This window comes from Hylobates moloch, unplaced genomic scaffold (assembly GCF_009828535.3).
Source record: "Hylobates moloch isolate HMO894 unplaced genomic scaffold, HMol_V3 SCAFFOLD_2, whole genome shotgun sequence".
Lineage (NCBI taxonomy): Eukaryota > Metazoa > Chordata > Mammalia > Primates > Hylobatidae > Hylobates > Hylobates moloch.
This window is the reverse complement of record NW_026652277.1, coordinates 168,989,160-169,013,444: the sequence shown is the minus strand read 5'-3', so window position 1 is coordinate 169,013,444 and position 24,285 is coordinate 168,989,160. Positions and strand designations below refer to the sequence as shown.

General features: G+C 50.9%; 1 protein-coding gene across 4 annotated transcripts in view; it reads left to right on the top strand.

The window, feature by feature from the left end:
• Window positions 1–24,285, top strand: part of AGPAT4 (1-acylglycerol-3-phosphate O-acyltransferase 4) — a 193,619-nt gene that overhangs the window by 161,776 nt on the left and 7,558 nt on the right. For all 4 annotated transcript variants that reach the window (XM_032162026.2, XM_032162036.2, XM_058435648.1 and 1 more), the window contains 5 exons: window positions 2,784–2,945; window positions 3,450–3,603; window positions 7,665–7,767; window positions 10,333–10,408; window positions 22,164–22,362. In XM_032162026.2, coding sequence (XP_032017917.1) covers window positions 2,784–2,945; window positions 3,450–3,603; window positions 7,665–7,767; window positions 10,333–10,408; window positions 22,164–22,362 — 694 coding nt within the window. The remainder of the gene's footprint in view (window positions 1–2,783; window positions 2,946–3,449; window positions 3,604–7,664; window positions 7,768–10,332; window positions 10,409–22,163; window positions 22,363–24,285) is intronic.

The window sequence follows — 24,285 nt, the reverse complement described above, 5'->3', positions numbered from 1 at the left end:
CCTAACCCAGCGGTGCTAGAGGAATTAAAGACACACTCACACAGAAATACAGAGGTGTGAACTGGGAAATCAGGGGTCTCACAGCCTTCAGAGCTGAGAGCCTCAAACAGAGATTTACCCATGTATTTATTAACAGCAAGCCAGTCATTAGCATCGTTTCTACAGATATTAAGTTAACTAAAAGTATCCCTTATGGGAAACGAAGGGATGGGGTGAATTAAAGGAATAGGTTGGGCTAGTTAACTGCAGCAGGAGCACGTCCTTAAGGCACAGATCGCTCATGCTGTTGTTTGTGGTTTAAGAATGCCTTTAAGCGGGTTTCTGCCCTGGGCGGGCCAGGTGTTCCTTGCCCTCATTCCAGTAAACCCACAACCTTCCAGCGTGGGTGTCATGGCCATCATGAACATGTCACAGTGCTGCAGAGATTTTGTTTATGGCCAGTTTTGGGGCCAGTTTATGGCCAGATTTTGGGGGGCCTGTTCCCAACAGCCCAGCAACAACTACTGTTATTTTTCTCTGCTTTACTTTTTTCATAAAGTCATAATGATGCTATAGACTCACCTTTGTTCCAGATCTTTTAAAAATTTAGTATTATACAGTAAACAATTGCCTAGCCATTACACACTCATAGAAAACAAGTTTTAGTGGCTCTAAATCAGGGGTTGACAAATGTCATCTGGAATGGGCCAGAGAATGAATATTTTAGGTTTTGTGGACCACGGCGTGTCTGTCAAAAAACACTCCTGTGTGTAGCGTGAAGGCAGCTGCAGACAATAGGCACATGGGCAAGAGGCTGTGTGGCCACAGGATGTCACTTACAAAAGCAGGCGGAGGAGCAGGCTTGTCCCGAGGGCAGCAGCTTGCTGACTCCTCTCTAGTGTTGTACAAGATCTGGTACACACCATAACCCACGTGACGTGTCTACCGTGGGACATCTGAACATTTTTGGTGATCTAAGAGGGATGGAAATAGAGACTCCCATCCCAGGTGACCATCTACAGGTCTAGATACCCGCATCACTGTCAAAGTTGTCGTTTCCATTTAGCAGCAGGTCATCAGAGGCCAACCACTAGGACCCACTGGGATCTTGCAGGATAGAATTGTGAACGGGAAATATCCCTGAGAGTGCTTTTCCCCGGCAGAAGCCATGATTGGCTGCGTGGGACTTCTCACCTTCCCAGGGCCAACAGCTGCTGCTTTAGTCTGTGGCCCCCTCCTGGCTGCAGAACCAATCATCATTTATAGCTCCTTCATATTACTGCATGTTTGCAATGAGTTCAGGTAAATATAATTTTAAAAAATATCGTGGGCACAGCACACGGTAAGCCCTCACACCCACACCAGTGGGTTCACCCACCCACGGGGATGTTCCCGGAGTGCCCTGGGGATAGCGCCTCCGATTTCATGGCTGAGTTTTCTTGGAGAGAATTTCATGTTGGATTTGTGTGAAAAACAAAGTCCATCAGAAAATGGAGATGCTAAACTTAGAAGGTACCTGCCTTTTCTACCCCATGTCAGGGAAGAAGTTTCTTGGTTTTTTAAAGTAGGGTAGCAATTGCCTGTTTAGACCTTTTTCTGTCCTGCGAGTAGGTTGGGGGACACGGCTTACTAAGACCCTGTGCCGAGCTGGAGCTGCGGAGAGCCATGGGTGTAATGGGGAGGAGAGGAGAGAGGGCTGTGTTGAAGCCGGAGCTCTCCACACTGTGGGCATCCTAGGTTTAGGGCTGCCCCGACGGCTCACATCCCCAGCTTAGGCATCGACCCATTGATCAAGGAGCATCTTGGCCAGTTCCAAAATTAAGGTGAAAAGATAAACATCCATCAGATAAAAAGCAGTTTTTGTGTCTCTGCTGCCCCATCCATCCCACTGAAGCCCTGGTCTTCCTCACTGTAGGGGGACTGATGTAGTGGACGCCTGGCTGGGGAGGGCCACACTGAGCCCTGGGGACCCAGGACTGCCCTGAGAGTCCCCAGAGGGGACCTTTTGGGCCTAGCTCGTGCACCCGTGTCAGCCTCAAGAAGGTCTCTGGCAGGTGCTTCTGCCCCATCTCAGCCTCAAGGACGTGCTGGCAGCGGGTGTGGAGGGCACCGAGCATATCTCCTGCTCTGGGTTTTACTCCCAGCTTGGACCAGCTGTACCTGGAGATCCCACTGGGCTCCGCAGCCTACTCTGAGTGGAGACTCCCGTTTGCCTCTGCAGAGCTCAGCAGAGTGGGTCGAGCTGTCTCGGAAAAATCCGATTCAAATGAATCTTTGGCCAACAACTGTTCGAGAAGGATGTTAACCTCACGCCTAGGAATGCTACATTTTCTAGCATTTGACATTTTCAGCGATCAAGGATTACTATATTTTGTAATATTACAAAACTCAGTGAGATCTGCAGAAAAGAGGTGCACAAATTAGTGTCACACAGCTGCACAGTGGGCTTAGCGAGTACGTGACGGTGATAACCTAGAAACCATTTGGATGGTGGTGGGAGAATAGTCAGGACCCTGAATACCTGTGACTGCTCGCTGCTGCCTTCTTGACTCCTGCCGTCTGCACTGAGAACCAGGGTGCCCCTGCCCCCTGCCCCCACACTGGCAGGGCGAGCACAACCTGGACCTCTAGCTGAAAGGTGGGGAGGGCACCAGGGTCCATGGCCTCAACAACGTGTTCTGGGACTGTCCCGAGGCGTCTGGTGTGAATGTCCCCTCCTCTTTTTCTATTAAAGTCTCCAGCAGCCCCGGGAGGTGGCTGTGACGTCTCCTTCATGGGCACCTGGGCTCCTTCTTCTGTTTTAGGGCTCCAAGGTCCTGGCCAAGAAAGAGCTGGCCTATGTCCCAATTATCGGCTGGATGTGGTACTTCACCGAGATGGTCTTCTGTTCGCGCAAGTGGGAGCAGGATCGCAAGACGGTTGCCACCAGTTTGCAGCACCTCCGGGACTACCCCGAGAAGTATTTTGTATGTAGGCACCAGAGGAGCTGTGTCCCAGGGGCTCCTGCAGGACTGTGACCGTGGGACCCCTGTGTGACTTCCACAGGACACGTGACTCTGGGGTCGTGTGTGACTCCAGGGCTGTGTGTGACCATAGGGCTGTGTATAACCTCAGGGATGTATGTGACCATGGGCCGTGTGTGACCGTGGGGCCACGTATGACTGTGGGGCTGTGTATGACCATGGGGCTGTGTGTGACCCCAGGACTATGTTTGACCTCAAGGCTGTATGTGACCACGGGGCCGTGTGTGATCGTGTGGCCATATGTGACCCTGGGGATGTGTGTGACCCCGGGGCTGTGTGTGACCTCAGGGCTGTGTGTGACCTCAGGGCTGTATGTGACCATGGGGCCGTGTGTGATCATGTGGCCGTATGTGACCCTGGGGCTGTGTGTGACCCCAGGGCCACGCATGACCCCGGGGCTGTGTGTGACCCCGGGGCTGCGTGTGACTCCTGCCTCCTTCCTTCCAGTTCCTGATCCACTGTGAGGGCACGCGGTTCACGGAGAAGAAGCATGAGATCAGCATGCAGGTGGCCCGGGCCAAGGGGCTGCCTCGCCTCAAGCACCACCTGTTGCCACGAACCAAGGGCTTCGCCATCACCGTGAGGAGCTTGAGAAATGTAGGTAAGGAAGAGTGCGTGGCCCTGGGCCTCCCCCTGGCAGCGAGGAAGACAAGCCCCAGCTCCGGATGGGCAGAGCTTGCTTCCTGCCAGCACTTCCCAGCTGACTTGAGGCTAGGAGCTCAGAGTGGCTGCTCAAGTCCGGTCTCTGGGACTGGGAACCAAGGACAAATGGCACCTGCACCCCTGGCTGGCACCCAGGATGGGCCTGTGCCTGCTTTTCCTGGGATGCCTGGGCCAGCACTGCTCTCTGCTGTGTAAATGTGCCGGGTACCTGGATGGCCCATGGGGTAACCTGGGTCCAGGCCCGCAGGCCCAAGACAGCACAGTTGGGTTTGAGGGGCATTTCTTGCCCACCTATTGGCATCAGCTGAACTCTGACCTTGTGGTCTGTCACAGCTGACCTCGGAGTCTGGAAGCCTAAATGGCCATCGGTAAGAAGGAGAACATAGCAACAACGTGCCTGTGGCCTCTTGTCATGCTTTTGTCTTCTTTTTGACCCTTCTGTCTCCAGTTCGGACACACCCTCTGTCTCCTGCACAGCCGGCCTCCCCACGCCCTCACAGTCCTTTGGCCCTTGCCGTGGGCTGCAGGCCCTGGGGGCCGCTTCCTGTGCTCCTTCTCAGGCAAAGCACTTCAGGCGAAGCTGGCTCCTTCCTGGAGGGAGCTCGAACCCAGCTGAATGCGGCTCCCGGCCCCACGCTGCCGCCTTCCTTGGCCTTATCCTCTTGTCTCCTCTCCTCCTTCTGAGGCAAAGGGCAGGGAGCCCCGAACTCCCCCCCAGGCCTGCATCTGGGGCCCCTTGGTTTCTCCAGCCGTGGCCGAGCCCTTACCAGGACCTCTGGAGCGACAGAGTTGGTGAATCTGTACCTCTAAAAGTCCCCGGGTGACCCACCGGCTGCAGCGGTGGTTTAAGGTCCTGGGCAGCCCTCCCTGCTGGCCTCTGCTGCCGGTTTAACACACCCCTGCACACGCAGGCCAGTGCCAGCCCCGCTCCCTTCTGGGGCTGCAGGAACCCAGGCCGGGCGGGCTGTACCCCTGGCCCCTTCTCCCCTCTGTGTGTCCGCCCTGCCCTTAGCCCTGTTAACCAGTTTCTTCTTCCCCACATTCTTCCCTTGCTTCATCATCCCTCTTCTCCTGGTCACCAGCATTCTTTGATGACCTCTATTGGCACAATGCCATGTACTCCACACACAGTGTCACCTTCAATCCCCACAACATCCTGGCAGGCAGCTCTTAACTCCCGGAGAGAAGAGAGAAAGGCAGGCTCTGGAGTCTCGGCAGCTCACTCGGGCCTGCAGAACCGAGCGCCCACCGGGCCAACCGCCTCCGAGGTCCTTCCCCTCTGCCCAGCCTCTTAGAAGGTGGCGGCACAGAGGGGCACTAGCTGCCTAAATGTCTCTTTTGCTCTGGGCTCAGCCCAAGGGCCAGAATTAGCCTGCTCCCTGCAGTCCCTGCCTCTACAGCGACCCTGGGCCCCAGGGCCAAGGATGCCCCCATTGCTCGTGCCCCGCTCCACCTCCCAGGCTGCTGCGCTCTGCACTGTCCAGCAGTGTCAAGACGCTGTGCGCTCCCTGATCAGGAGACCTCACTGAATCCTGTTTCCTCTGCTGACCAGCTGTGTGACTCTGGGCAAGTGACCTAACCTCTCTGGTCCTAAGTTTGCTCTGAGTTCTGCAAAATCTGTTAGGGTTGCAAGGAGGATTAAATGCGAAAAGCTGGGTAAAGGGCTCAGCCTCCCACCTGGCACATGATAAACATTTAATCAAAGGCTGCTTCTGTTAGGGGCCCCCTGCCTCCCACTGCACGTCTCACCTTCTGCCCCTGGTGGGGTTGCCCAGCTTACAGGGCTATGTGTCCCCCTCCTGATCCATCCCCTCTGGGTTGGACCAGCGCGGCTCCCTGACTGAGCTTTGCCTCAGTTTTGCCTTGCAAGGCCGTCCAGCTCTGTGCTGTTCATCACGGAGAGTTAACAAGGCTCTCTCCAATAATAGCCACCACCGGTCTCGGGCGCGTCTGACGTGCCAGCCCTGTGCGCACTGTGCGTGTAGGATGTCCTCACAGGACTCAGGAAGGTACATTGCTTTTTCTTTTTGCCTTCAGTTCACAGATAAAGACAACGGGGCTCAGAGAAGTTAAGGAGCTGGCGCAATGTGACTCAGCCAGTACGTGGCGAGCTGGGATTTGCTCCTGGCTGGCGGGGGCTGGCAGCGGCTGCTCTCACTCCTTCTGATGCGCCTTGCAGTTAGAATCAGGCTGGCTCTCCATTCAAGACACTTTTTTTGAGGGTTTCCTCTGGAAAATGAGACAGTTGGACAAGTCAGTGATTTTTAGGTGGCTCTTTGGGGAACCCGTGGGTTCTCCCCACCTTTGCTTAACCAGAGTCAGCCTCTTCCGTTGTCTGCATGGGTCCCTGTGTGAGCAGGTCGGAGGAAAGGTGTCGTCAGAACCGCTGAACTACGTGAGCTCTGTGGCCCCTTCTTACTGGGAAGCCCTAGGACACTACAGTCATGGTCCACACAGCCTGAGCCGCTGTTCCTGTAGATACCCATTTATGCTTTAACATGCCTGGGAAACGTGATAAGCATCCAGGTTCTCTTCCAGCCACGCTGACCAGGCAGCTACTCCTCAGGAGGGCTCAGGAGAACAGTCCCGCCTTCAGCCCCGAGGCGAGGGTGCGTGGTCTCGGGCACTCCGGGCCCTGCTTCCAGGCTCTCCTGCAGGGCAGCAGGAGGCCCCCTGCCCGCTGGCGCAGACAGTGGACCTGCAGACCCCGCACGGTGGTCAGGCAGCAGGTAGAAGAAAACAGATGGTGATTTATTGTTTTCTGAATCTTGGTTCCACGTATTCCCAACCAGACCAAGGGCCTTTCCTCCTTCCTGCCATTCTCCCACTCCTTTTATTAATACTTGCACGTATGTAAAGCTCCCAGTGAAGTGTCTGGCTCATCATTTATTGAACACAAACCATGTGCTGGGCCCTGCAGAAAGTGCCTGACCTCCGTCATCTCAGCAGCTGTGTGACAGAGTCTCCTTTCTCCAGGAGAAGACCTAGCCCCAGCTGCCCAAGAGAAGATCCCACCGGTGGGAAACGGTGGCAGCCGCTGGGGTTCCCACCTGTTCCTCCTACCGTCTGGTGCTCTTACTCTTCAGCAAGTGGCCAGTTTCCACTGTGCATTTATCTCCTCTGTTCCCTCACTCGTTCCTTCCTATATTCTTTCATCCTTTGATCCAAGAAGCTTCAACTGACTACAATCCAATTCCTTAAGGAGTTTCTCATCAGTATCTTATCTAGGATAATTTGTAGCTATCTTCTTTTTCTAGGGGGAAATAATGCTCATAGAATGGTTATGCTGCTGTAACTGAGACACATCCTTAGTTTCCTTTGGAATAATTTTTCTTATCCACAATTGTTCAAATTTCAGTGTTTCTTGACTGAAATGATAGGCTGGGCACATTAGAAACTTACAAATCATCGTTGCAGTACCTCTAGACCTGACTTTGCAGTATTGCTTTAAAAGTGATCTGGGCTGGGCACGGTGGCTCACACCTGTAATCCCAGCACTTTGGGAGGCTGAGGCGGGCAGAGGACTTGAGGTCAGGAGTTCAAGACCAGTCTGACCAACATGGTGAATCCCTGTCTCTACTAAAAATACAAAAATTAGATGGGCGTGGTGGTGGGTGTCTGTAACCCCAGCTACTTGGGAGGCTGAGGCAGGAGAATTGTTTGAACCCAGGAGGCAGAGGTTGTAGTGAGCCGAGATTGCACCACTGCACTCCTGGGTGACAGAGTGAGACTCTATCTCCAAAAGAAAAGAAAAAAGTGATCTGGCTTCAGCAATGACCCTGTTTTCTATTACTAAGTTCTAGTGGGATTTTATGATTACAAAAGATAATACACATTCAGTGTAGAACATGTGGACCATACAGAAAAAAAGAAATCTGACCACACCATTTCTAGATAAGCAGTTAGCCATTTGATTATTGTCTTCCAATGTGTGTATCTACAGAACAAAATTGGGTTCACACGCTATATACTGCTTTGTATTTGTTTTATTTTTTATAGTTTCAGCTGTATATGACTGTACACTCAATTTCAGAAATAATGAAAATCCAACACTGCTGGGAGTCCTAAACGGAAAGAAATACCATGCAGATTTGTATGTTAGGTAAGTCGAACTGTTTCCTTTCCAGAAAAGACAGTGCCCATTTCAAAGTAAACACATCACAAATGACCTAGAGACTTTCTTCCAGGGATCCCTGGGTCACACTGACTTCTTTGCAGTCTGTTTTGCATCGAACTTGACACATCCTACTATTGTGAATGATCTGCTGAAGTCTCCTTCCATCCCAGCTCCTTCCGGATCCTCTGTAACCAGCTCTTTCGTATCAAAGAGCTTAGGTTGAACAAATGGAAGGCCATATTTTATAATTATTTTGGTGTTGGTGTGAAGAGAATATGTTATTGACCCTTTTCTTGGGCGATGGGTCTGCTGTGTGGAATGCACACAGATGTGTATTTATATAAGGTGGTCTAGACACAAATGCAAAACTTTTGCAGTGTCTCACTTATGTGTTACGTTCCAGGCTATTAATGATTTTATTGAAGACACTTCCAGAACATATTAGTCAAACTAGTTCTCTTTGCCTGCTTACAGAATGGGCCGAACACTTCCAGAATGTCACCAAAATCAGTGGGAAACAGGATTGGAAGGTGCTGCAGATAGTAAACACAATGGCAGTTCACGCATTAAACCCAGGGGTCAGGGATCGTATTGGTTTGTTGTGCTGTGGGTCATCTTCTCTGAATGCTAATCAAGAGAATCTGAAATGCCCGCTAATGGAGAACTAACCCAGGGGCGTATAACCTTCTAATTCAAGACCTTACAGAAGCCACATTACAACACAGCACCCTGAAAATCCGGGGGCCCTACATTCCCACCAGGCCACACCAAACGTCCAAGCTTTCCTGGGAGATATTTTGGTGGACTGGCAGCCAAAGTTAAGTAGCTTCTGATCTAAAAACGACTCTGGCTTTCCCATCAAAATAGGACAGCATCGTCATCATCACTGACCTCTTGTCTGATGGTGCAGGCGAGAGTCTGCCCTGTGACTCAGTTCTGTGGCATATGAAGGCAGGAGAATCACCCACCTGCCTGAAGGAGACCTTTAGATCTTCTCCTAGGAGTAAAGTGAAGTTTTATTCCCCATGTTCTCTGACAGCTGGCAGGAGCTCCACTCGATGGCCAGCTGGGCTCAGTTATTTGGGAAAACCCCAAGATGTGTACAAGATTATTTCACCTCTCAGGTAGCTGCAACTCTCCAAAGCATGTGTGAGAATCAGCCCAAAAATGATACTGGCACGTTCACTCACTGAAGCCAGATCACCCTCTTGACCCCAGAGGAAGGTTAGCATTGATGCTATTCAACACACATCTTTTTGTTGTACCTGCCCATTAAAAATGATTGAGGCATTTTTCTGAACATACATCAGCACAAAGCACTGAACCATCAAGGGCGATAATGTCAAGTTGCTGAATAGGGCAAAACTCGCTACATTCCCACTATCCAAATAAAGAAATATTAGGGAGACTTGAGAGATCTCATTTCCAAAGTGGAGTAGATCGAAGAGCAAAGAAGTAGAGGATTCACAGAAGTACAGTGTGCGTAGGAACAGAAAAGGTGAAAGAATATTTCCGGAGGAGCTTATGGGGTAAGTTCTAATTATGTGAAAAACTTACCTCTGTACAATACTGCCTTGAAGTGGCTCGTTATAACCTGTTGTAAGACGGAACCCCATCCTTTATTCTCTTAACAGACTCTAGTGTGATAGATAAGCTCTAAAATCTTCTTACTAAGATATTCTTAGGCCACAGAAGGGAGTGAAATGACCTGGGAAATCAAGCCAGATGCAGACTTTGACATGGACAAAATTGAGTATAAATGAACGTCCCTTGAAATCGCAAGAGCCAACAACCTGAGAACAAATAGGAACGGCAAAGGGGGCAGAGTGACTTCTCCCCGTGCTCAGTATGGGCTCTTTGCAGATGATTGAGTCCCCTTGCCAGCAGCAGTCCCCAGAGCCACCCAAGTCTCTGAGCTATCGCTGGTGCAGTGACTCAGGACCCCTGTCCGAGCCATGGAGCCTGGGGAAGATGCCCTGGCTACTTCCATCTGGGAGAACTTTAATTCCCCACCATCCACATCACTGACTTGTCAAAACCTCTGCAGAAAGTCTGCCTCAAGTCTAACCAAGAGGCCACAGGGATCATTTGATGGGAGATAATCTGCCATTACCAGTAAGTCGGTTACTTGGCTAAGAAGAAATTACTAGGATATTGTCTCCGATGCATCGATTCTGTGGATTGTCTCATGTGGAAACTGAGGCAGTGTTGTCCTCTTTGGAAGAGGCAAATACCAGGTTTTGGGGGCCTTTTTGTGAGGTGGGAGGGAAGATGGAATGAGGCAAGTGTCCCCTGTTCTGACAGCATCTGTCTGTGCCATTGAATTGGACCCTGGATTATTCCTTCGTGGGTCATAATTGCATTTTAGCCTGTGTTTCTCCAGTGTGGATGTGGAACGCCCCTTCTTTCTATCACTTGCATTACTCTCTTCACTTTCACGTTATTTAGGCGACCCAGATAAAAACAAAAAAATGTCAGCACCGTTACTGGAAAGTGTATGTTGGGGGTGGGCATCACCTCCTCCCTGCTAGCTGTTCTCTGCCTTTGCAGGAGGATCCCACTGGAAGACATCCCTGAAGACGATGACAGGTGCTCGGCCTGGCTGCACAAGCTCTACCAGGAGAAGGTCAGTGCACTGGCTGCCAGGGGTCCCTTCACGTTGCAGCTGTGGATGCGCCGTGTGGCTATGTGGTAGCAGGCCTTTCTCCGGTGGGCGAGATCTCACAGAGCCAGTTATTAGTGAGTCTGGAGCTGACCCTCTCTTGGCAATAAAGAACATAGCAAAATATTTTTTAAGGAGGGTTCACACACACACACACAATGAAGCTATTCTCTAGCTGTAGTGGACCAAGAAAGAAGTAATGGCCCCAATCGCCCCTGCTCGCATTTTCCTGCCTCTGGTCCTAAGGCAGGATGTGCTTGTGGGGTGGATGTTCTCTGCAGCAATGGACGTGGTCTTGATTGCTTCTGGATCGACAATTCGGTTGTCAATCTGGTCTCAAAACATCTCCAGAATAAGCAGGATAAAGCCCCTACAAGGGTCCACCTTGGTCTTGGCTGGGCTCGAACCTGCTGTGGTGCCTCCTGTCCTGTTCCTGTCTGTGGTCCAGTTCCCCAGGGTCCTCCTACTTGTTCTGTCCTCTGAGCAAGGCCTTTGCTTTCATTGGTTTCTCCCTCCAAAGGCATATGCAAGGAGGGGAGTCTCATAACTACTGGATCTTATGAAGGAGTGAAGCTCAGCTTCTGCTTGGTGGGAAAAGCACTTTTATGGCCAGGTCTCATTAACCAGTAAAGAATTATTTCTGATTCACCATATGTTTTAAACCCAAACAAGTCATTCCCTAGAATCAGATATATTCTATAGGATTCTGATGACCTTTTCCCCAAATTCCATAAATGCAGACTGGCTGACACGGGTTCTGTTTTTCTCTGTTGCTCAAAGAAGAGAATTACCCAGAGCTTTGCAGGATGTCCTCTGCAGCTGAGTAAGAACCGTAACCCTACCTACACTTGGAATGCGTTAGGATTTTGGTCCACAAGACTCTTAACAGACTCCAGTGTGATGGAGAAGCTAAATGTGCCTCCTTTAGGCAAATTTCAGTCCAAAAGACTCGCCATCACATTTAGTAGAGAAGCTCTCGTAGGTTTGCTCAGTTTTTGGAATCAAGATCCTGATACCTTTTTTCACTGATGATGCCTTTATGCCATCACCGCACAGAGCTGGCCATGTGGGCCTCTTTCCTATGTGGGTTATGGGCATCGCTCTCTGGTCTCCCCTTACAAATACACAAATTACAACTTAGATGTATGGACTCATTTACCTTGTCATTGGAGCATGAGTTGTGCAGATTCCCGGGCCCAAACCCCAGCGATTCTGTCTCTGCAGGTTAGAGGTGGAACCTAGAAATGTGTACTTCCAGCAAACTGCTTCTGATGCAGATGGCTTTGATGGAGATGGTCTGAGGCCTGAAGCTTCTTAACAACAAGATTCTAAGTTATCAAGGTCCTGCGCTGATGCACATATGTACCCCGACAGAGAAACACAAAACCATATGGATTCCCCACTTCTGTTTTCCTGCACGAGGCACTATTTTTCTTGCTCTGTTTTCTGGTCTAATCATTGAGGCAGCATATAAAATGTTACTTTTTTTTTTTGGGATGGAGTCTCACTCTGTCTCCCAAGCTGGAGTGCAGTGGCCCGATCTCGGCTCACTGCAAGCTCCGCCTCCTGGGTTCACGCCATTCTCCTGCCTCAGCCTCCCGAGTAGCTGGGACTACAGGCGCCCGCCACCACGCCCGGCTAATTTTTTTGTATGTTTAGCAGAGACGGGGTTTCACCGTGTTAGCCAGGATGGTCTCGATCTCACGAGGTCTCATGATCTGCCCACCTCGGCCTCCCAGAGTGCTGGGATTACAGGCGTAAGCCACCGTGCCTGGCCTAAAATGTTACTTTTAGCCGAGAGAAGAGTATGCTACAAAAAGGTTTAGAAAATGAGCCTCTTTTGTAAAGAGCCACATAAACAAATCTACAAAAAACGTGGGCCCTCAAGCCCATCAAGGCAAAGGAGATTTTTCTCAATGGGCCCTTCCTCTCCTGTATTCAGGCAGAATGTGGTCATCGTGTAAACCAAGCTAAGAGGCACATCTCCCTCTTGTTAAAAGTCTCTTAGGGTGTTTTCCTCTAAACTATGTTCACATTTAAATGATAGTGTTCAACTTGGTAGGGTTTTCAAAATGATCATCATCTACTCCAAAGCTCTTACACTACTGATGAGGAAATTCAGGTCCGAAGGATGAAGTGCTTTACCCAGTTTTCCAGCTCACTGATCAAAGCCCGGTGCTGGAGCCCAGGCCCTTTATCCATGCGGGGTGGGGCGACACCGAGTTCTCTAAGCAGTATGTGTCTGTGAGCAGGCCTGGGAGGCTGGTCATTTGCCCTTCCGAGAAGATCGCTGACCAGTGAGTGGAAGTGGTGCATGGTTTCTCCAAGCAGAGTGGTGAATAGATGTCAAGGGACAATTCCTTTCTGTATCAGCCTATTTTGCTAAGAGCCTAGATCTAAAGCTTTACGTGCCCCAAATCTGGGTGTCCGACCACGCTTGTCAAAGTAGGATTTCATTTTAATGATCACCCTTTCAGTCAGAAGTGTGGTGTATGTCAAAAGACAATTCTGTTGATTTTGACCTTGGGATTTTAGGGCAGTAGTTCTCTGACTTCAATTTCATGGACAAGTAAAGTTTCTGCGAAATGGGAGGGGATGGCAGGCAGCCAACAGAGGTGTGCCAACATTCTGGTCTTTCCAAGCATGGACATAAAGAGAAACTGAAAGAGAAACTCTTTAATATGGGAAAGGCATCATCTCTGAAAACAGGGCCATCCTTTGAGTTGACCTAATTTAGCTTTATGAAAAATGCACAATATTTCTTGCTTGTCAGCATTTGGGACTCATGTTGTTGGAAGGCTTTGAGAAACCATTCCTGCCCTTGTGTGATCTTCTGTGGACAAAAGCAGTTCCCAAATGAACTCGCTCTGAGGCTGAACCTACAACCTCAGAACCCCCTTTTTTTCCAGGGAGGTCATGATAGCCATCATGGTTTCTTAATTGTATGGGGTGAACAGATTCTAACTTTTCATTTCTAACTTAAAGTACTTTTTCAGGCTGTAATTTGACATTTGCAGAAGGGACTATAAATTGGCCATTAATGGTGCAGATTAAGAAATAGGTGAGGCTGGGCACAGTGGCTCATGCCAGTAATCCCTTTGGGAGTAAGCACTTTGGGAGGCTGAGGCTGGAGGATCACTTGAGGCCAGGGGTTTGAGACCAGTCTGGGCAACGTAATAGGAACCCCTCTCTACAAAAAAATTTTACAAACTAGCTGCGCCTAGCAGTACACACCTGTAGTCCCAGCTATTGGGGAAGCTGAAGTGGGAGGATCGCTTGAGCCTGGAAGTTCAAGGTTACTGTGAGCTATGATTGCACCACTGCACTCCAGCCTGGGCAACAGAGCAAGACCCTGTCTCTAAAGAGAAATAAGTGAAAGAAAGCTACATTCAGAGCCATCTTGTGGAGGCCAAGGTCGGAAGCAGCTCTGGGTGGGGTGCAGGCATGGTGGCCTGTGGGAAACACTGTGTTCTCCTGCTCTGGCCTTCAAGGACAAGAACAATTTTGGGGACTGGCAATTGTTTGTTCACTTAAACCATAAGGGCATTGCTCCTTAGAAGGGCAGCAGGGAGCCTCAAGGCTTGGCCCCCATGGTAAGTCCTTTGCAAGTCCTGGCCGTGCACTCGGGTGATGTCTGCGGGCTGAGGCCAAGGCTTGCGAGCACTTCTCATGGAGCCTCTCTCACCCAGACTTGATGACTAAGAGGAGCCACTTCTTCCTTTCTGTTCCTCAACTTTCTCTTCTATTCTTTGTTCTTTCCTGTTCTTCCTCCTGTCCTTTTCTCCCTTCTTTCTTCTCCCCGGCCCTAAGACACAATTTCTTTGCTGAGCTGAGTGCCTGGGAAAGCTGAGCCGATGTGCTGTGTGGGCGTCTCCTTCACACGCTTCCTCCCTAGTGCCTTTGTTGTGGGCTGCAGGGGTGTTCGTCCGGGGATCTGCCGCCTCTCGATAGGATCCCGTCCTCCTCTCGGCTTGTAGGTTGATGCATCTTTCTGGAAACAAACCAACTCTCGTTTGTTCAATAACTACATTTCCCAGTTCCAACTTTATACTATGCCACACAGTAACACAGAAACAAAAAAAAACATGAGTCCTTTCCTCGTGGGGCAAATTTTATTACAAAATGGGTCCATGACCAAGATCGGCCACAGACATTCTGCCACAGCCTGGAGTCTGGCCAGAGCTGGCGGTGCTGTTCTCTCCCCGATAGTCAGTGGGAGGTGCTGCGGCAATGTCATGGGCCGTAAGTGAGGGGAGGGGTGAGATTTAGTGTTTTAAACCACAGACAAAGAAAACTTTAAAGTGAATGGGGCTGGGTGCAATGGCTCACGCCTGTAATCCCAACACTTTGGGAGGCTGAGGCAGGAGGATCACCTGAGGTCAGTGAAAGAGTCGGACTGACTCAGAGAGTCGGACCCGATCGGGCTCAAACCAAAGACGCTGGTCGCAGTCAAGAGATTTTATTGGAGGCACCAAGGCGACGCCACACGGAGGAGGAAGGAAGAAGGGGCGAGCTGCTTAGGTGCTGGGTTTTTATACTCAGTGGGGCTACGCGGGCATCGGTGATTGGCTTAGGGGTGGGGTTTGAGTAAAAGGCAGGAGGTGTTCTTCCCTGATTGGCCTTCTCTTGGCGGGCTCGCGGGGTGGAAAACCGGGAACCAGGGGTGAAGAACCCGGAACCGGCGCCATCTTACTGTGCCTATGTTACCTAACGTTCCTCGTTTTTTGTTTTTTTTAAATGTCGGGGAAGGGGGCACCGTGATCTCTCTGGCTGCTTCCTGCTGAGTGGTGGCGTCGTGAGGAAGGGGTACAGGAGGGCCATTGAGGTTATATACGGGGCACAGTAAGAGTATAAGTCCATGAATGTTCCTTGTAGGTATAGGTCTTCTAATGACGTAAGCCAGTTGAGAGGTGAGGAGAGGTTGGTGATGAGCTAGCTATCTGTGCGAAGGCAGTTTAAGAACTGGCAAAAGCGGTAGGCTGTAGGTAGTGGAGTTGTAGTCATTTTGTAGGGCAATCTGCTTTAAGAGGAAAATAAAGAGGGAAAACATTAGTTATGTCTAAGAAAAGGACAGCTACGTTTAGCACCTGGTAGACCTATTTTCGGTGAGCAATGGGGTGTACAACGCGGGCTGGACAGCGTCTGGAGAACTGGTACCGGTTGTTTGGTGTGCTGACAGTTAACAGGGTGTGAGACTGTCCCTGGATTCCACTGTGTCTTCGCAGGTCGCCAGGAGTTGATAATTTCTGAGGAGAAGCTGGTTAAATGTTTGGTTAGATATAGAATTAATTTGTTTTTTCATGAATTTGATGAGGCAAGGCAGGAGTGCACAAAAGGCAAGGATGCCCATTACTGGGCCTAAATGGGGAGAAGCCAGGCTATGAGGGGGATCTTTAGGGCTTCCCATAAGGAGGCCTGGGACCTTATATCCATTAGTTTTCGTTTGATTTGGTTGAGGTTTTTTATGTTGGTTTTAACTACTTGAGACTCATTAATGTAGTAACAGCAATTTTCTTGTAAGAAGATACAAGTACCTCCTTTTTTGGCAGTGAGTAAGTCAATAGTGTGCCGATTTTGTAGGGTTACACCAGCTAGAGATGTGATTTGGCGTTGGAGGGCAGCTAAGGATTGTGCTGTTTCCTCGATGGCATCTTGCATTTGCGTCTGGAAATCTGAGAGTTGGGAAACACTATATCCTAGAGAGGTGGCGCTGAGTCCTGTTCCTAGGAGGGAGGTTGTTAGGGAGATTCCAAGCATGATGGGAAGGAAGATTGCGGCTAGTTTGGAGAGAGTTAGATCTTGGGTGATTGAATTGGTAGGCTTGTAAGCTTTCAGCGAAGGAGAGTAAGATGAGTTGACTAATGTAGTCGGTATACAGGGGCCGGGTAAGGAGGAGTTTGCAAAAGGTGGTGTTAAAAGCCTTGTGGTAGCTGCTGGTGTTGTAGCAAATGGGGAAACTGGAGTTTGTAAGGCGAGGAACATCAGAAATTGTAAAACTATTTGAGGGGGTAGATGACTTATTGGTGGGTATGGGCTCAGCTAAGGGAACGGCGGCAAGAGGGGGCTTGTTGAGTTTGGCGCATAGGAAACAATCGGAAGTGGGGACTTTGGAGGCATTTAATAGGTGTAATCGTTGGTTTAAGAAGAATAACCAAGAGGAACGTAGAGGGGTTTGATTTGTTTATGAGTCTAGTTGTGATTGTAGCTCAGTCTCTGCTTGGATAATGTGTTTAATAATTTGGGAGAAGCCTTGTTGTGAGTCAGTCTTGAGGGATCAAGAGATGGTTATGGTTTGTGTGGGGTATGACCAAGTGTTACTGGGGTATATGCCTCCTGTAACAGATTGGACCCAGATGGGATCTGTGGGGTTGATGATGTGAATAGCATTTTGTTTGGTGGTGTAATATAAAAGGAGGTGTGTGTGCTAGTTTTTCGGAAAATCCACTGCATGACACAGCTTGACCACGGACAACTATAATTTTGGGGCCATTCGGTTTTGCAGGCTGTGTTGGTTTGTTGATGTGGAAAGCAGACGGCAAAATGAAACATGTGGAAGAGGGGGTCTCACCCATTTTCTATCGTGGAAAGTTTGGGGAGGGGAAGATGATTAACTGTGGAAGCATTAATGGAGCACCGAGTGTGGCTGATAAAGTTGGTGTGTGTCCATCTGTTTAGGTTATATGATTCTTTGACAGTGAAGAGATAGTATGGCTGGGAGGAGGGTTTATTGGTGGATGACAGTGAGGTGATGCAGAAGATGGGAAGCCAGAGAAGAGAACGTGGAAGATGCATGTGGGTGGATAGTTAGTCTTCCGAGATGGGAGGAAGTGAAGGCGTTTTTGCGATGCGGAGTTTGAGGGGATTGTCAGGTATTGGTGTGCAGGTGTATTTGGTGGCTGTGGGAGTGCAGAGTATAATTTGGAGGGGGCCTTTCCACTTTGGGGTTAGGAGTATAGATTGTGTAGAGTTTGGTAAGGAGTAGAACACCCGCTCCCCAGGTTTAAGGGGAAAAGAATGTTGCCATACATGATTTTAAAGGGAGACAACAGGGTAGGTTTTTTGGGAGGACCCGAAGTTTAAACAGGGCAGTGGGTAATAGTTTTACCCAATCTTGGTGTAGTTCTAGGATAAGTTTGGTTAGCGTTTCCTTAAGGGTGCGGTTTGTTCTCTCAACTTTGCTAGAGGATTGCGGATGGTAGGGGATGTGGAAGTGCCAGGGAATGTTGAGAGCAGTTGCAATGTTTTGTGAGATTTGGGATGTGAACTCGGGGCTATTGTCAGTTTGGAGAGAGGAGGGAATTCCGAACTGTGGGATGATTTCGGATAGGAGGATTGAAGCAACTGTACCTGCTCTCGTTAGTCATTGGGAAGGCCTCAACCCACCCAGAAAAGGTGTCGACTATGACTAGAAGGTATTTAAACCTTTTTACAGAGGGCATGTGAGTAAAGTCGAGTTGCTAATCGCTCCCTGGAGTGTGTCCCCTAGCCTGGCGAGTCAGGAAGGGTCCTGGTCTTAAGGGGGTTTGTGGGTTGGTTCGTTGGCAGATGGTGCAGGTGGACGTGAGCTGTTTTAGAAATTGTAAGTCAGAGGAGCTTAAAGTGAAGAAAGAACTGAGGAATGCCTTTAGGGCCTGAGGGCCGGTATGGAAAATGGAGTGAAGGTATGTAAAGAGGGCGTGTTTGATGGGTCAGGTGGTTGTGTAGGTGTTAATTGTGTGGGCTGTGGGGGGTCTGGTGGCTCATTAGTGATGAGCATTATGGTGGGAGGTAGAGTTGAGAGTGCTGCTTGTTTGGCCTCTGGGTCTGCTTTGTTGTTACCTTGTGTTATTGGAGAGGAGTTAATTTGGTGGGACTTGCAATGGGCAATCCCGATTTTAGTGGGAAGTAAGGAAGCCTGAAGGAGGCGGGTGATGAGAGTTGCGTTAGTGATGGAGGTTCCTCTTGTGGTAAGTAGTCCTCTTTCCTTTCAGATAGCCGAATGAGAGAGGATGATCTGGAAAACATATTTGGAAAGTGTGAGTGAGGTATCCGCTGCCAACTCGAAAGCTCGGGTGGCTGCAATGAGTTCTGCTTGTTGATTAGTAGTATTGGGCAGCAGAGGTTTTGCTTCTATGATTTGAGTGAGGGAGACTATGGCGTATCCTGCAAGGTGCTGTCCTTGTAAGGAAAAAGAGCTCCCATCTGAGAACCACGTATGGTCAGGGTTGTCTAAAGGCCCTTCTGTATTGGACAAGGTAGAAGGGATTCCAGGATTTCAATACAATTGTGTTGGTGGGGGGGCTGAGGATTGATTGGGAGGAGGGTGGCAGGAGGGGAGCACATGGTTGAAAGGAAAGTGTGGGGTCGTGTAGGAATGAGACTAGAAGGGAAAGTATATGGCTTTTATACGTAATGAAAGGCCTTTGGAGATTGGGCAAGTGTAGGGCTGGGGCCTTTAGTAAGGCTTGTTGGAGTGCTCGGAAGGGTTGTCGGATGGTGGCGTCCAGGGGTTCGGACAGGGCTCCTCGGGACAGATCACAGAGTGGTTTGGCTAATAAAGAGTAGTTGGGGAACCCGCTAGTCCTAGGAATGAAAGGGGAGGCTCCGGATAAAGCCAAAGTGATCGCCTTTGAATCCTAGGTAGGTGACCTGTGTAGATGAGAGTTGAACTTTAAGAGGAGACACCCGGTACCCTTTGTCTGCGAGGAAGTTGAGGAGGGAAACAGTGTCGGTTTGGGAGATGGCTAAGGACGGGCTGCACAGGAGAAGATCATCTATATACTGTAAAAGGGTGGACTGAGGAAGACGGAGTAGTTTTAGGTCGGAGGCGAGGGTTTGGCCAAAGATATGGGGACTGTCTTGAAATCCTTGAGGGAGTACTGTCCATGTTAACTGACGGGATTGTTGAGCATCTGGGTCAGTCCAAGTGAAAGCAAAGAGGTTTTGTGATTGAGGGGAGAGGGGAATGGTACAAAAAGCATCTCTGAGACCTACTACAGAGAAATGGGTGGCGTTAGGTGGGATGGAGGATAAGAGCATAGGGGTTGGGAACTAGAGGATGGATGGGCCTGACGGCCTCATTAATGAGTCTAAGGTCTTGGATGAGACGGAACTTGCCATTGGGTTTTTTGACGGCTGGAATGGGAGTGTTAAACGGGGAATGGGTTGGCCTAAGGAACTTCTTCCTCAAAAGGTCTGAGATTATTGGTTGTAGTCCTTTTAGGCTGGAGGAGGGAAGGGGGTATTGTGGCTGACAGGGAAAGTGAAAGTGATGTGGGTTTTTAAGAAATATTTGTACGGGGGTACACTGTGCTAGAGAAGGGATAGTGATATCCCAGACGGAAGGATTGACGTGTGGTAGGAGTGGAGGCGGAGTAGGAGCAGAGGTGAGGTCTGTGGAGCTTGCTAATAGGGCCACGAGGGATGTGGAGTTAGGGATGGCAGTTGGGTGGAAAGTGATAGAAGCTTTAAATTTAGAGAGAATGTCTCTTCCCAGTAGGGGAAGGGGACATTGAGGTATGAAACCGGTGGGGAAAATGTGGCCTGAGAAGGAGCAGGACAAAGGAGGAGTGGCCTTGGGGCGTATGGTTTGGCCTCCAACCCCGACTATAGGAGGTCCAAAGAAGGAGGTGGGACCCCAAAACTCCCGCAAAACCGAGAATGTGGCTCCGGTATTAAGGAGAAAGGTAACGGGATGCCCATCCACTGTTAGAGAGACCCTGGGCTCCTGTGAAGTGATGACATGTGTCGGGGGAGGAGTCCCAAGGCCCCGTCAGTCCTCAATGGCTATTCCTAGAAGGTCTGGAGTTGGGCTCAGGGCTGGCTCGGCCCCCCTTCGGGGACCGGGACAGTCCACAGCCCAGTGACCAGGCTGGTGGCACTTTGGGCAGGGCCGACTGGGGGCCTGTGATTTGGACATTCTCGAACCCAATGTCCTTCTTTACCACATTTAAAACGGCCCAGGGGGCTGCCGTTGTGGATTGACAGATGTTGATTTGCGGCCTGGGGTGGACTGGAGAGAGGCTTGGAGCGCTTGTGCCAGCATTTGGCACTTTTGTCTCCTGGCCTTCTCGTCCCGATTGTGGTAAGCTTTGAATGCCATTGCCAGGATCTCAGTCTGTGGGGTGAAAGGGCCCCTGTCCAGTTTTTTAGTTTAGCTCTAATGTCGGGAAAACTTTGTGCAAAAGTGGGACATGAGAAGTTGTCTGCCATCGGGGCCCTCGGGGTCTATGTTGGTATATTGTTGGAGAGACTTTGTAAGGCGGTCCAGAAAGGCGGATGGGTTTTCATGTTTGTTTTGTAGTTTTTTAAAAATTAACAGCCTTTTGGGCCGCCTTACGTAATCCGGCTACAAGGCAGGTGGCAAAATGGTCTCGAGAGGCGATTCCATTGTCTGTATTATAATCCCAGCGAGGCTCCTGTTCTGGCACTGCCTGTGCGCCTAAGGGTAAGGCTGGGGTTGTTTGGTGGACTTCATCTGCATAAGTGCGGGCTTGCTCTCAGACTCGCCTGCGCTCCTCGGGAAGGAGGGTGTTAGAATTATATAGATATTATGGAAAGTGAGGCTATAGGCTTGGAGGAGATATTGCAATTTTTTGATATAAGAGGCATAGTTAGAAGTGTAAGAGCCTATAAGTTAGCCATAGAGAAGGGTACATGGACACGAACAATGCCTTCTGCCCCTGCAACTTCTCTAAGAGGGGCGAGGATGGGAAGGTGTGATCTGGAACGAGTGGTGGGAGGGCTGAGCGGCGGAGGGGAGGGAGCTGGAGAGGTTGCGGAGGAAGGAGAAGGAAGAGAGAGGTCGGGGGAAGTGGTAAGGGGTGGGGCCGCCGCTGGCCGGGCGGCCGCCGGAGGGTGGGGCTGGGGGTGGTGATATGGCGGAGGTTCCGGTTGGTCGTCACCAAAACGAAAGGACTGAGAGGCCGGTAGAGGCTGAGGGCCGAGGGCCGTGGGCCACCTGGTACCAGGATTTTCGGAGCGAGAAGGGGAAGGGACCCAGGCCGGAGACGCGAGGAGGAGAGGGAGAAAACTCCGTTCCCTGCAGGCCGAGGCGGAAGTGAATGATAGGGGCCTACCACTGCCGTAGGGGCGTCGGGCAAAACGTGTCCGTCACGGGAGCGGCTAGGGTCTGGCGATTTGCCCGAGAGGTGGGCCCGGGAGGGGAAAACTTACTTACCGAGATGAGGCCGGTGGTGGGCGAAGAGCTCGGCGAACAGGAAAATGGGTGAGGACCGGCCAGGGTCTGGACTGAGCCCGAAAAGGATCGGGGTCCCACTGAGAGGAAGTGGGGAATCCCGATCCGAGTCACGGAGTGTCCCCTGTGGGCAGCTTCGGTGCAGCATCCACTCCATTCTCCCGCCAACCTATCATGGAAGGCACTGCTGCCCCCATTAGACAGACTGGTGCCTGGGCTCAGGGATGCAGATGACTGCCCACAGAGGGTGGCTCCTAGGCCAGGCTGGCCTGGCGCCAGGGCTCATGCTCCACGCCCTGCATTCGGTGACAGCTGCAATGGCCCTGCCACTCCCAGTGTCCCTGTGGGAGGGGCGGCCAGATGCAGCTTTGAGAAGACAGCAGCTGCCTACAAAGTGCTTTCTGGAAGGAGCTGCAGACCCCAGTTCTGCCGAGCCCCAGTTGCACCTGTGTACCTCTGCGATTCCCTTGGAAGCAGGGCCTCGGGAGGGACCTGTCACCGAGCCCTGTGTGGCGTCTAAGGGTCCTCTTTCCTGTCCCCCAGGATGCCTTTCAGGAGGAGTACTACAGGACGGGCACCTTCCCAGAGACGCCCATGGTGCCCCCCCGGCGGCCCTGGACCCTCGTGAACTGGCTGTTCTGGGCCTCGCTGGTGCTCTACCCTTTCTTCCAGTTCCTGGTCAGCATGATCAGGAGCGGGTCTTCCCTGACGCTGGCCAGCTTCATCCTCGTCTTCTTCGTGGGTGAGTGGAGGGCACGGGGCTGGTGGGTGCTGACAGCGCCACCCTGGGAGAGGTGGCATCAGGGCTGGGACCAAGGCCATCTGTGTAGGCAGTTGTGCCGTGGATGAGGAGCAGGCTCAGCTTGCAGTCACAGGGAAAAATTAGACTTCAGGATGAGTACGAGGCCCTCGAATACCAGGCCTGGGACCCACTCCGCAGCCTGGACAGTCCAGCCTCCCACCCGGGGCTGGATTCCACACGTTCCCTGTTGGGTGATGATGCAGCTGCCACTTCACTCGGACAGCCGGGAGTGCTCCCTCCCTGTCCTCTGCAGACAGCTTTGCCCATTGGCATCATTTCCTGCTTCTGAAGAAAGCCCTGTGCTGCAGCCTGGCGGGGACGGATGGGCAGCTCCCTGCCTTCCTCTGGGGGCGCCTGTGGCTTCTGCTTTGCTGCAGGTGGATGGCACTGAGTGGAGACGCTCGGTGACAGAGCTTTTCATGGATCTGCGCTGGCTCCAGGTGACCAGTATTCTTGGGCTACTGCTGCTTCTTGGCAGCAAGCCTCTGTGCACCCTGCTCCTTGCTTCTATGGTAGGGCAGCCTGTCATGCCTGCTTCCTGCCCTATGAACAGCAGGCCCGTGCTTCCTGGAGCCAAGGAAGACTTCGGGGTTTCCCTGTGAAAGGCCCTGTCTCCCTGAGCCTGGCATCCTCTCTGAGGCTTTGGAGAGCCCGGGAGAGATGGCACGTTGTCCAAGCACACAGAGATCACGTGCTTCTTCCAAATGGACAGGACTCAGTTATTTTCTGTGAAACACAAAGATGCAGTATGCTCACTATAAAAGGCCCAAGCAACATACAAGCGCCAAAAATGGAAAGTGTGTCAGGAGAAAATTCCCACTGAGCCTACTTCCCAGATAATCGCTAATGACAATTTGATGCACATGGTTGTTCCAGTCTCCAGCATATATGCATACATAAACTCACATCAGTGGAGTTTCTTCAACTTGCCTTTTCACCTGATGAATCATAACCACCAAAACAGGTCACAGCACATAAACCTATCTCATTCATTCTGACTGAGCCAACCAATTCTACAGCATATGGGTGCAGTAGACAAGCTGGTTCCTGTTCCTCAAATAGACCCTGCTATATAGTCTTTTGAAAAATTAAGATGTATTTTAGTGTTAAAAATTAAAATATTAAAACAACACCCATACCTTGTAAGGAAAAAAGATAAAGAAGAGGATGGAGAAGAAAGCACCTCATCTCCTTAAGGCAGGCCCAGGGGCACCCCCATTCCCCGCCATGCTGCTGAGGCTGGCCAAGGGTCCGGGGCGGCTGCAGATGCCAGGGCCCCTGGTAGGGCGGGAGCAAGCTCAGCCCTTCTGCTTCAATAGCAGGCAACAGCAAGGCACACAGACCCATGCCGTCTTGGAGAAGGGCCCCTTCAGGATGAAGGCTGCAGACAGGGCCACCCAGGTGTGTAGCGAGTACCAAAAAAAAGAAGCCCGAGCACTGTCCAGGGTGCCGTGTGGACACAGGGCGTCTCCAGGAGCATCTGAGGGGTGCAGTGTGGACACAGGGCGTCTCCAGGAGCATCTGAGGAGCTGACTGCCCTGGCCCGTTACTCTGAGCCTGCACCTGACTGCATTCTTCCCTGAAGGACTTTGTGTTTGTGTCTTACTCTTCTAAGGCCACATGGTCCATGTTTTACTCACTTCTTTCTGCTCTACAATAACTCCACTCCCACTGCTACTGTTACGCTCCACGCAGGAGCCCTCCCGTTTGTAAATGACCCACGGGAGATGCGTGGGTCCTGCTGGTTGGGCTGGATTCGCCCATCCCAGGCTCCTCCATTCATGTCCCAGTTAGTTTATCGACCACGATGCTAATGCTAGGTAATCCCGTGCATCATGATTCGGGGGATTTCATTCACTTATT